Source organism: Podarcis tiliguerta (assembly GCF_965153285.1).
Source record: "Podarcis tiliguerta genome assembly, chromosome: 1".
Lineage (NCBI taxonomy): Eukaryota > Metazoa > Chordata > Lepidosauria > Squamata > Lacertidae > Podarcis > Podarcis tiliguerta.
Window position 1 is genome coordinate 85828466 of NC_139534.1, and position 13100 is coordinate 85841565.

The 13100-nt window shown below is 41.8% G+C and overlaps 1 protein-coding gene across 12 annotated transcripts in view; it reads right to left on the reverse strand.

The window, feature by feature from the left end:
- Positions 1-315: 315 nt before the first annotated feature.
- Positions 316-13100, reverse strand: part of CKAP5 (cytoskeleton associated protein 5) — a 58529-nt gene continuing 45744 nt past the window's right edge. For 5 of the 12 annotated variants that reach the window (XM_083455259.1, XM_083455266.1, XM_083455264.1 and 2 more), the window contains 10 exons: positions 12488-12608; positions 11562-11741; positions 10792-10979; positions 10028-10103; positions 8923-9111; positions 8696-8833; positions 7495-7578; positions 4891-5047; positions 3862-4016; positions 316-2629 (listed from right to left, as the gene is read on the reverse strand). In XM_083455259.1, the coding sequence (XP_083311385.1) occupies positions 2381-2629; positions 3862-4016; positions 4891-5047; positions 7495-7578; positions 8696-8833; positions 8923-9111; positions 10028-10103; positions 10792-10979; positions 11562-11741; positions 12488-12608 (1537 nt within the window). In that variant the 3' untranslated portion in view covers positions 316-2380. The remainder of the gene's footprint in view (positions 2630-3861; positions 4017-4890; positions 5048-7494; positions 7579-8695; positions 8834-8922; positions 9112-10027; positions 10104-10791; positions 10980-11561; positions 11742-12487; positions 12609-13100) is intronic. The other 7 variants (XM_083455270.1, XM_083455261.1, XM_083455262.1 and 4 more) reach the window with 2 other exon arrangements.

Genomic DNA, 13100 nt, shown 5'->3' on the forward strand with positions numbered 1-13100 from the left:
GGTTGCCTACATACTATATCTTTAATTTCCTGCCTCAAAGAATTTTGGGCCCTATTTGTTATGGGTTGCTGAGAATTGTAAATTGGGCAGCGATAAACTACACTGCCCAGAATTCTTTGAAGGAAAGAATGTGCTTCGGATGTGCTATTAGAATATGGTGCATACGCCTTAAGATAGTTTATATTCATAAAAAAACCTGTTATTTATACTAATGCTGATCAGGCATTGTCCTTTCAGACACAGGTAGGCAAAGGAGCTCGTTCTCCTTGAATACCTATCATAGGTAGGTCACCAAGACTAAGGGAGTACAGAGAATTTTAGTAGTAAAATGTAACATTTATTCAAACATACTGTAGAAACATTTCCATTGGCTCTAGGTTAAGCTAAACGTGGCTTAAATAGGGCATTTCTGAAACCAGCACTGTAAGGGGAGAATGTATCAAAACTAAAGCCACACCTAGTGGTGGGGAGAGCATCTTTTTAGAGAAAACAAAGTTTGCCAGAGACTTCATTGCATTTCCAAATCTCACTAATGACACACATACACACCCCCTGCAAATTGTATTTCTAATGACCATTACCTCTCCGTTCCTTGCACTTACTATACCAGTGTGAGCTCCAACATAAGAGTAAGGAACAGGGCATCAGCTACAAGAGGAGGCTATCACTAGATGTGCACAAGCAGCAACTCAGAGCCCCACAAACTGTATGCATTTTGCACCACTGCAAGGCACACCAAAGTGCTATAGAATGATGTGGCTGACAGGTGCTGATTCAATCTTTCATAGCCCTACCTAAGGCAGCTGATTCAATATGAAGTGGCATCCACTGAAAAAAACTGCAAGTTAAAAATGGGAAGTGTGCAGAGTGCTCCCAGAAGGCAAATAATGCACACACTGGGATGCACCCTCTTATGGGCATTGCTTCCAAATCAGCATACACATCATAATGTGTACACAATGACCAACAAAGTTTATAAAGACAACCAATTTGATTTGATGCAACACTAAACTATGGTGTATAGTAAATGCTATTTAATCAACGTCTAACAAGCACGAAGAAATGCAAATGAAATTAAAATCTCTGTCGACCACAGGAAGAGCTGGTATTTCTGGGAGCGTGTTAAAGCCGGTGCAATGCCACTTATGTCAAAATATCCAAGGCAGGGGCAGAGGAGGGAGGATTAACCTAGAAATTACTCCAACAACTGTGTGCTATAGCTCAGATTGTAAGAGGCACACAAATGCATAACCCATACATAAAAGCAGCAAGTCCTCCAGAACAATTCCCCACAACCACATCCACGTGACCGTCAACTGCCACAGTATAATTCACCTTCTGAGAACACATGTATTTTGGAAACAGTGTCCCCAAGACTATGTTCTCAACCACTAGCAGCAATCACTGATCATACATTTACTACAAAACTTTCAGGCTGACAGCAGAGCTAAAAATATATTTAAGAGCAAATATTCTGGGCTCCAGCATGTATAGCAACTGACATATGAGGAAAGGCCAACATGTCTTCAGTGTAGGATACTGATCATCCACCATTTTAAAAAAAACAGTTCTCAAAATGGATGAAACTAAATCCTTAAAAGGAACCTGAGCATTCTAGCACTTGTAGGCTAACTAGATTAAAACACAGAGAAGGGCTTGGAAAGTGGTTTTTTAGGGGGTGAAATGTTCTGCCTCTGCCCCACGCTATTCTGGAAGCCATGGTAAGACTAACAGTGCTCTCAATAGAAATCAAAGATTTCTTCAACCTGAAGCATGCTTGCAATGTTAGCGTCTCAGCTTCTCCATGAAAGTTAATCTGCTGTGAAGGTTTAGACAGCAGCTCACCGACAACTAGAAAGGCTGAGTCACTTGTAACTAAGAACATGGATGGACATTTCTCACCAACAGCCACTGCTGCTCCCAGAGAGAGTTAATGCAAACTTTATTTACAAAAAGACACTTAGTTAATTCATGCCATGCGTCCGTACAGAAACTGTTCAAGGATTATATGGAGAAGAAGTTGTTAAAAATAAAAGGAAAACCACTGAAGAGCTTCTAAGAGTTAAGAGCTAAGAAAGAGAAGACAACTTTACAAATAAAGTTATGAGAAACTGGATTGAAGAGAATGGTTGTTTACAGCTCTGTACACTAAAACTAATACAGACAGTCTTCTACGGTCAATAAATGCTCACAGAGAAGCAAAGTATGTACAAAGACTTGTGCCACAATGACTTGGATCCTCCTCCAAGATCTGCTGTATTATACACATAAACCAGTTTGTATACAGAAGGCCTACATGAGGCCACTTAACTATGAAGACTTCTAGTTTAGTAAACTAAAGATGGACAGCTCTTCAACAGCCACGCTGTCTGATGCAATTTCACTTGCGGCTGCTTTTTATTCTCTCCAGTCTTTTTTTCAAGTCATCAATATTGGATGCTGCAGAAGAGGAAGTGGTGGTTCCAATGCCAGAAGAGTGGGTCTGATTGGAGTCCAGATCGATGTGCTGGTATTGTTCCCGTGACTCACGGAGCTGTGAAAGCTTACTGTGGAGCATATCTGTGGAGGATGCAACTGTAGGGACTGATGGCTTGGACAGCTGGGAGGTCAGGGGTGCTCTGTCTTCCTGCTGTGGACAGAAACAATGCTCAAAACACTTGTTCCAAAGCAAAAATTATCAATACCAGAGCATTTTCTGTTCTGCTTGCTATTTGGAAACCATTCAAAAAAAAAGGCGGTGTGCCGATCCTTTTACGAGTTTAGAATAATGAGTGGGTTCATACACCTGTGCTTATAGTGCAATCCTGATTATCGGATTGCTAAAGTGAACGATCCAGCATCTTGGCTTGCTCCTCCACCAATTGCGTTTTCACCACATACAGCACCTGTCAGCTAGAAAGGAATTTGCTCAAGCACGCTTGATGCATAATAAATTAACACATGGCATTTGTTTGAGTCCACATCAGACACAAAGCTGAAGCTTTGATGCTATTCCATTCTGAGAGGGAGCCAGTCTGTAGAAACAATCGTCTAACAATACCTTTGTGACTGAACCAAAAACATCTTAACAATTCAAAGGCAGTGTGAGAAATCAGGTCACAACTTGTTAGCTTCCATTTCCCCCACTCTCATTAGAAAGTGCTCAACTGGAGCTTCTAGATGGTTCACACATCTAAGGAACCACTGAACACTGTTCCAAAGTTTATCTAGATGTGGTTCTGGGTCAGTTTCTCCAGTGATTTATCAGGCATTAATGTTCTAGCATCTCTGCCCCTTATAAACAGTATGTTTCTTTATAATTTTATTAGTTGTCACAGCTTTTCTTTTCAAGTGCAGTCTATACACACGCTTGCCCATCTATGCTGATACGATAGTACGCCAAGCCTACACACACTCATAGAACAATAAGCAGTAGTGCAAAAGCCTGATGTTTAGAGCTTTGGAGGCAAAAATACATTAGGCCTTCTCCTATCAGACAGTTTATGCACTACATACAAAGAAAAATGTGTATCATTGGTTGAGAGATCAATGAACCTCTGAATTGATCACCCAAGAGGCTCAATGGTTTCATGACAGGCAAGATCAGCAAGCCCCTCCTATGTTACAGGGAAAACAGCAGCTCAAGTGATATCACTCGTGCTTTGTCTTTCCTCAGTTCTGTGCAGCGCCTGAAGTAGCTTCCTGTCCCACCTGACTGCCCCAAGGAGTCTAGCGAAAGCAAGTAGTCTGCAAGCAAAGATGTGCCAAGCCTTCTGCCCCAAGAGCAAACATGCCATGAGAGACAAGGATTCACCAAGGACTAGAGAAAGAGAGAGGATGCTGAAACACAGACACTGCCGCATACGTAAATCGAGAGAATACCTTTGCATTGTCAAGGCCACATCGTTGCCTGAGGATTTTTAGCCTTTCCAAGTAGACGGAAGGCCCCACCTCTTCCCCATTGGCATTTCCTATAGATGAAGGGACTGTATTGGTGGGAGTAGGGATACACGATACCTCCATCTGTGGAGAAACCCCTGGAATATGGAAAAAACAAAAACAAAAAACAAACACAAACACAAAAAATGAGTCCAAGCAGACACCAACTGAGGATTGTGATGTTTCTCAGGGTCCATGTGGTGTAGGAGCTGCTGCACTTTCTGTGCTCCGGGGATAACCTCAGAAGCCTTGGACCATGAGTCCACCGCATGGCTCCTCCTCCTGCCAGCACTGCCTTTCCTGAAACAGGAGCAACACTGGCTATGGGAAAGAACCAAGATGTGGGTTCTTCCTATGTAGCAGTCTGAGGTTTCTGATGATTTTTAAGAGGTGAAGGAAAATGAGCCAAGCTGCAGTGGCCCCAGTGTAGTTCGGATGCCAGGATGTGTCCTTATTGGTTCAGAGGTCTTTTAATATGCCTACTTCTGCAGTGGGAGTGACATTGTTGATTCACAGCAGCTGTGACTTTGCAGACTACTTGCTTTTACTAATGTTTTCGTGGATAGGAAGGCTGAGAACAAGCCTTTACGTATGTTACAAAGCAATGAGGAAAGGCAATGCGCAAGTGACCCATGACTCGTGCTGCTGCTTTCCCCTCTTGCATTGTAACATGGGATGGTGGGACTTGCTGATCTGAAGCTTGTGGATCAGGAGATACAATTTTCTTTGCTTCTACACAGCCCAGGAACCAGCTCTTAGGGGGGAAAGTCAATTGCAATTACCTCCTGAGGCCAAGAGAAATATGCTTGGTGAGAGACTATTGTGCAATTGCCCTATGATGTTTTAATTTCATGCCTATATTTCATACCTCCAGTTACAAAAGAACAGGTGAATTATTTCTGAAGCCCCCTACAGTCAATTACAGCCATTGGCTCCCTCTAGTCCATGCTGTCACAGTGCTCTGGGAGTTACCTGTAGAGGGAATGCGCCCTTTGCCCTCCCTTTCCATTTCAATCAGTCGGAGACCTCGTTCCACATAGCTCTGGAAGAACTGTGAGGAGTTTTTTAGGAAGGGCTCAATGTCTGCATCAGAATACTTCTTTTTATATTCATAAAGCTCTGCCAGACCCTGCAGAAAGAAGAGCTTCAGTCATTCAAAAGTTACATGTTTACAAAATCATCACCAGCTTTAGGGTTAAAGTTGAGTGTGCTGAAAAACTGGTAAACACAACAGAGTTTGAAGGTGTCCACTACAAAAGGCCCAGGGCCAAACTGCTTTTAATTTGGCACGATTTATTTGCTTTAGAGGGGCTCATACGCCAGCAAATTTTATCCATGTCTGTGAAATGGTGTGTGTGTGTGTGTGTGTGTGTGTGTGTATTACTTCCCATTAATTAACGGGGACGAGGAAATGTGAAATGGTTTTGGACTGACTCAGCACCTCAGACTGAGGCAGGCTGTTTTCCAAAGTGCCATATCAGGGTCTGAACCTAAACTTGTGGTTGGTATACACTCCTAACATCTACCACCATCCAGAGCACTGTTAACAATACAGTGGTACCTCGGGTTACAAACGGTTTGGGTTACAAATGCTTCAGGTTACAGACTCCGCTAACCCAGAAATAGTACCTCGGGTTAAGAACTTTACCTCAGGATGAGAACAGAAATCGTGCGGCAGCAGCAGGAGGCCCCATTAGCTAAAATGGTACCTCAGGTTAAGAACAGTTTCAGGTTAAGAATGGACCTCCAGAACAAATTAAGTTTTTAATCAGAGATACCACTGTAATTAGAATTAGTCCACAGAATGACATTCACACAACGTACATTTGCTTTTCAGCAACAGAGCATTTTGACTCCTTTAACCCATACAGATGAGGAAACAATCATATCTACCTTTACCTTAGCCAGGTGAATCAGCCAGCATACATCACACTGGCATGCAAGGCACATTGTAACCCTGTGCCACTATGCATCATAGCACTTTCCAACAGCTGTCCTCTCATTAAAATGTTCCAATCAGTGTGTATAGTAGCACTGGAGTGCTACAGAAAGTGCTTTGGCCAGGGGGCCGCTAGGGGCGCCTTGAAAGATGGCGGATATTAACATCTATCCAGCCCGCACAAGGTAATTAGAGGCTGATTATGGGGAGTAAATCAGTCTCCCTAACATCTTTCCAGGGGGGAGAGATGCAGTTATCACCTGCGGTTGCCGTAAATCACCCCCGAGTTCAGAAGAAGGAGGGGGTGAGGCACTGGGTGTAAACCCTCGGCGGATCTCGGAACTCCTCCGAAGCTACTTTCAGGAGCGAAACTAGTTGCGTTACTTAAAAGGAAAAATTTGGTGAAAGATAACGCACATGCTTCAAGAGAGGCAGGAGGTTTTTATCTGCTAACAATTTTATCACCGAAATGAAGAAGACTGAGACGGAAGATTAATCAAAGCACTACAGACAAGCTGGTATGTGGATTGCAGTGCAACGGAACTTAAAGGGGGGGGGGGAATGACTTTTTATCTTTTTTTCCTCTATGTGATTACTAATAACCCTCCCTCTGAGAGGATCCGTCACAGCAACTAATTGGCAAATGGGACTGAATATGAACTGTGTGGGAATGATATAAATTTCCTGTAAAGGATTTGGAAAGAAGGGCTCTCTCTGCGACGCAGTTAAAATGGAGACTGGATACGAGACCTGTGTTGCAGGAGGTTTTGGTCTTGGGGGAGGGCGAGCCGAAGATTTATTTCTTTCGATGAGATTGCGAACTGGAAGGGGCAGCCCTCCTGGAAAAAGGCTAATTTACAATGCAACAGGTCGGAAAAGCTAAAGAGCAAGCTTTAGACTGTATTTCATCTGAACGACAAGATGGCGAGTGCTTGCTCAAGCGGAAATGCCTGGATTATTGGGATTTATGAGAGAGCAGTATAAAGTCCACGCAGAAATACAAATAAGACTGGTGTTTTTTTTCGACCCACTTGCGGAGTAATTCGGAGGTGAAGGAAAAGGAAAATGTGTAATGACAAGGATTGAGCAGACTGAAAATATCATTCTTAACATGAAGGCAGCAGAAAACAGTTGAGGATTGGACTCCTGCCAATCGAGAAGCATGGGTACCCCCCACAAAAATTTGGCAAATAATTGGATTATATATGTATTGTTATAATTTGGACTAATTGGTTTGATATGCTTAATTTGGTAATATGAAACTTAATAAAAATTATTTGAAAAAAAAGAAAGTGCTCTGGCCATGAGAGAACAGTGATTTAGATCATCCAGTGATCAAAGTGCTTTTTAAAAAATATCCCAATCTGGAAAGACTCCCACTCCAACAGGCAAAGGAGGACTGGTGCTTACCGTGAAGATTACCTCTTGCTGGAGTGCAGAGTGCATCTAGGATCCACTCTTCTTTGCTAATCAACCAATAGCTGGTTTTCATTAAGACTCATGCATCAAATTCAAGCCGATTCACTATATACTTTATTTCACGATGGACAACACTCCCAAATGAGCCCTTTGGGAATTCATTATAAGTACCAATGTTCCTAATTTTTCACCTTCCACCATGGTAATAAAGCCCTCACCTCTTTAGTGTTTTCTTTAGACCCAATTTTCTTAAATATCTCTGCTAAAATATCATTCACTTTGGCCTTTGGTGTCTTTTCATCCTATAAAAAGAAATTGAGACATATTACCAAAATAGAGGGGTGACAGTTTAGACAGTTGAAGCATTTCTATAAATATAATAAAGGGCAGCTAAGTTGTCCTGATTGAACCAGTAGGTGTTGGTTGCTATTGCTATTAGAGTAAGAGTGGTCAGCTGCAGATTCCATACATTTTGCACAATTAGGAATCTCCAACACCAACAAGTAGTAAGTCTATGCAATGACATAGTGCTCAATAGCCAAGAACTGTACCAGGTCTTGCAGTATAAGTCAAGACCTGGTCAACCATGAATGCACTAGGTGACCTGGAGGCACAGGATTACTGGACTGGGAAGAACTTGCATCAACCACCATACAATGATACAGGTTTATGGTCAGTTGTAGGTTTGTGTGAGAATCCAACCCCAAGCAGGATTAAAGATGTACTGTGGCGAAGAAACAGATGTGCCCTCTTCCACCTCTTGGCTATCCTGCTCTGAAGCTCTGCAAGCTATGATACATGCATACATACATATGGGGTGCTGAGAATCACTGTTTCCACACTCTGTTTCAGATTAACCTCTGGACAGAACATAGACATTTTTAACCTTGTGGCGGGCGGGGAGGGGGGAGTCCTAGCACCCAGCTGTTCAAGGAACCAGCTGAGATAATAAGAGGTCAATGGGCATTAGCATTACCACACGCCAGTAAGAATAAGATGTTAACCTTGTAATTAAAGAGGCACAAGATACAACAATGTTAAATTAAAAATGTACATTTAACATTAGTACTTGCTAGCAGTTGTGCTGCACCAAGTTTGTATGGATTTGAATTTCAATGTTACTGTTCTAGAGGAGACAAAGTTTATGCCAAGAAGCAAGCCACCCCCTCTTCACACAGCTTTCTCTTCTGTTGGTTACACATGAAAGGGGAAGAGGAAGGCAAGACAGGCAGATCATGCTGCATTCTCCTTCTTTTAAAAGTGAACAGAGATACTTGAAGAGCTTAATCAGTCTTCTGAATGGTCCGAGGTAAAAGCACGACACAATTCAGAAAAGATTCCAGTTGTGGGCTCAGTAAACTAACAAGCTTCACACCTGGGTGTCATGTTTAACAATTTTTAAAAATATGGAATACGTACTGTGCGAGAAGCTCCCTTTTCTGTGCCTTTGTCAGACTTGCTTCCAGTTTGGTCCAAGGAGTGTTTCATCATTTTGCACAGATGGGCCTCTAACTCTGACTCATTCTTGTTATCTATCATTGTTAGATGATCCAAAAGCTAGGAAGAAGTGGGATACCTTTTAATTAAAAAACCTTTTGTTATTCCAGAGATCATAAGCACCTTGGGGTGAAGCAGTTTGCTCTCACCTTGGGTCCCTTCAGTTTGCACAAGGTGTGAATCAAAGTCTTCAGCGTCCGTATTGGGAATTCACTCTTGCACTGCTTTAGTTTTTCTTTTGGAAAGACCTTCATAAAGATGTGGATGTCCAACATGATTCGGTCCAGATTGATAGTGTTGATAGTTTCAGGGAGAAGTCTTACCATTCTCCATAAACACTGTGGGGGAGGGGGGTGGAAAGGTAGATGGTTTCTTTGATAAACATTAAGACAAAGCAAGTCCTCACAGTAATCTAAGAATGGCATCTCTGAACTTGGTTCTTTGAGCTTAAAATGATACAACATATGGATTATTCCTTCACAATGGGCTTGTTCAGGTGCTTGCCCAAACACAAGAATGCCCCAAGTCCTGTCTGCAATGTCTTTGTAAATGTTGCAACCTCCCACTCAGTCCCCAGCCTTCCCTGCATTGTGTGGGGAAGTTTGCAGGGGGCTTCTACTTGCATTTGCTTGAATAGGAGTAGACTCATCCTGCACTTGTAAGCGGAGGCCCCCTGCAGACTTCCCACACAATGCAGGGAAGGTTGGGGAGTAGGGGGAGGGCACAATGGCCATGAAGATGTCCCCTTTCATGCTTTTGAGCATTCACATGTCTAGGTAAACCTGACATGTTGTGATGTCTGGGCCTGAGTTTGTTTTCTCCCAAACAAATCACAGGCATTAAGGAAAGAACAAACCTTGGTTAGTACTCTTGTTTGGCTGGAGAGAGACAAGCCACAAGCCCAGGGGCCACAACAAGTCAGATTCTGGCTTGTTCCCCAGAATCATGGCAAGAGCAAAAGCTGTGCAGAAAAGAAGCAAGAAGTTCTCAACAGCCAAACAAGCATGCTCTGCATTCACATCAAATTATAGCTTGTTTTAAACTGAGGTTTAATGTGATTTGCAAATCGGGCAATATTAAGTTTACAGTCATGCTAGTCATTTCCAGTACAGCCAATAACCACACTTTTTTGTAGAAGGACCATGAATAGGTGTAATGAGAGAGTCTAATGAGAGGTGTAATGAGATTGTGCTAATACACAATCACTATGCAATAGGAAATTGAAATGAAAAACAGAACAAGAACAATACACACCTTCATTACTAGTTCTGAGAACTTGGGAGAGCTTGCTGTTGTTAATAGACAGTCCTGGAGAAGAACAAGCAGGGCACTAGGATGAAAAAAATGCAGCAGCATTAACTATACAAACTCCACAAGTATCTCCAGAAATACATGGGACAACACAAATTGATTGGCCAGTTCAGCTTCTTAACACAGTGCTATGCAATTTCTTGCACAATATCAACATTTTCATTATTATAATCTTATAATTTAATGTAATTTTATTTTTATTTACATTTGCATGCTGTTCTAAAAGCTCAAGCTTTCTGGGTGGCTTACAATAAATAGGTAAAAAAACTAAAATACAAAGTAGAACATAAAACTGTGAAAGGGAGTGGGGAGAGAATCCAATATAAATACAACAAAACTTGCTGGAGCATCAAAATTAAAATAGATTTAAAGAGAGGTCCAGACTGCTCAAGTTATTCAAAATACTGATAAAGGAAATGAGATCATTCAGCATTTTTAGAGATAAGACTGGATCAGATCTCAGATTTGTACCCGTAGAGCACAGAGATTTGAACAAACCTCAAGGTTAAATGACTGCCCGGGTTTAGTGTAACTTGATCAGCAACTGCAGAAAGATCTGACAATGCAGTAATAAACTATAACAAGGAAGACCAATAATATCTCATCAAGCAGGTGTTCAAATTGTAGCACATGCTAAGTGTTGTGGTAAAAGGCTGCAGTGATGGGGGATTTGTTAAGATGTTTGCCCTTAGCAAAAATCTATTTACCTCAATATGTTCGTTTGATCAGATTTCTCCAGAACTTTTACCACCAAGAGGTTGACTGATTTGATAACCTGCTGGTCTTCCTCTAGATCGTCAACTCTCGAGTCCAGCATTAAGGTAATGAGGCCATGCATCAAGTCCTTCAGCACTCCTGCCGAGGCCTCCCGGGCCAAGCTTTCAATCTGGAACAACTGCCAATGGAATTCAAGTGTTAGATACCAGGATATATTCAGGCTAAAACACTACAGTCTAGATTAGCAGCCCAAAACTCCATTTCTTGCTGCTACCTAGAAGTTACAAGAGAAAAACCTACATTTTTACTGATTTGAGGGAAGTAAATACCTATTTTCTTACATCTCACTGAAGCTTTTTATTGCCAAGAATGATAAAAAATACTGATAAAAGTTAGGGATTAGCACCAGTATAGGATTTGCTTTTAATCTGTATCTGTAAGAAACCATATATGCTTCAGAACTGCTCTTGTGTCTTTCCGGTTATATCCAAAGAGGTCCCCAGCTCTATAATAGAATTTTTTTTAATGGCTGCAACTTTCTCCTTTTTCACAAAGCAGGATGAAACTTGCAGGTACAGGAGTCCCTCCAGAGTGGATCAAGGCTGTAAACTACCTAAATACCAAAATTGTTTGCAGCACAGAAGTGTTACAGTACTTTAAGAGGCAATTGTATAGCGCAACAAAAACTAAACTAAAGACACTATTAATTGGTTCTACTGGCTGAAACTTCCTCCACGTTTTCCCGGATCAAAAGCCTTACCGAAATCATGTTTCCAATGATGCAACTGTACAACTTGACTATCTCATCCTTGTCTAGTTTCTCATCAGCCATGTGTGTATTGTAAATGAGTCGCAGCTGCATGAAGGTAGCTATTAGAAACTGGTCAATGTGGCCTGACATAGCTTCTGCTTTGTCCTCTTGTCGCAAAACCTCATCAATCTGCAGACAAACCCAACAGTACAGCAAGTTTTTAATAATGGTATCATTTCCATGAATAGCATGAAAAATGAAGAGTCTTGTGGCCCCTTAAAGGCTAATAATTTAGTATAACAAATATACAAACTGCCATAAAACTCTGGTTTTGTTGCAATAAACTAACATGACCATCACTCTAGAAATTATTCCATATAGTTTCCTGTCATCTACTATACCAACAGACATACTGTTTACGTCCTAAGAAAACCCACTTTTATAACCCAAGTAAGGCAGACCATAGTTTAATTACCTAAAGCTTAATTAAGAGCCTATCAATGATTCTATAACATTTTCTGGTGTTTCATTTTCATGCATGAAATCTGCTCCATTGCTGCAACACATAGCAAGGCAAGCAATGAGCCTGCCCAATCTTGCCTGTATCTCATCAACAGGCAACAAGGCCCCATCAAGCTTAAACCAGCCTAAGTTATGGTAGTGAGATTTTTAATATATGTGCTGCTGAAGCAAGCATCAGACATCCACCTGGGAGATGGAAAAGGACATTTTGCACTAACACTCTCTTTTCTTTCTCGTCGAGAACAGCGAGTCAGATGGCCCCTGTGCACTTGGCTTTGTCACCAGGGAGGTTCTGAGTGGCACTTGTGTCACCGACACTCAGCTCCACCAAATGTGCAACTCATCACTCTCGCATATTACTTGCTGACCCCATCAGTGTTATGTAGCTGCCAACCAGAGGGGCCTTCACTCACCTGTGCTAGAGCTTGGATACTAGTATTGATATCACCACTGGCTACCTGGGAGATGACAAAGTTGATGGTGGAAGCTGTGTTACTGTGCATATCATCAAAGTGTGGAGAGACGGCACGGATCCTGGATGGAGAAATAGTGTTACAGCTTAAAGGGCAGCAGATTCAGTAAGTCACTTAGGCGCCTGGGTTAAAAGATTAGAAGCAATTTGTCATCTCCAGGCAGTTCAGATTAAAAGCACCCCATTTTCTTTAAAGTGGATAGAGCAAGTTGATTAATGTCTGAAGTATTACACAAAAGCCACCTTAATGGGGACAACCCTACCCCACTCAGTATGTTGTCCCCAAAGTTATGTTTGGATCTATCTTATAAAGGGCTGTGTAGAGTGGGGGGTTAAGGAAAGGTGCCGGTACTCATATCTTGATAAAGAAAATTTGTGGGTGCCAGCAGAAAAAGGTTGCTGTAGGCAGCAAAAAGAGGGGTGACGGTACTCTGTACCAGAAAGTATTGTCACATAACAACAATGGCTGTGCATAACTGGCAAAGTAAAGCACAAAAACTTTTGTGCAGATATAATGTTGACCCTTTCCATCATTATTCTGCTTTCAATTCCAG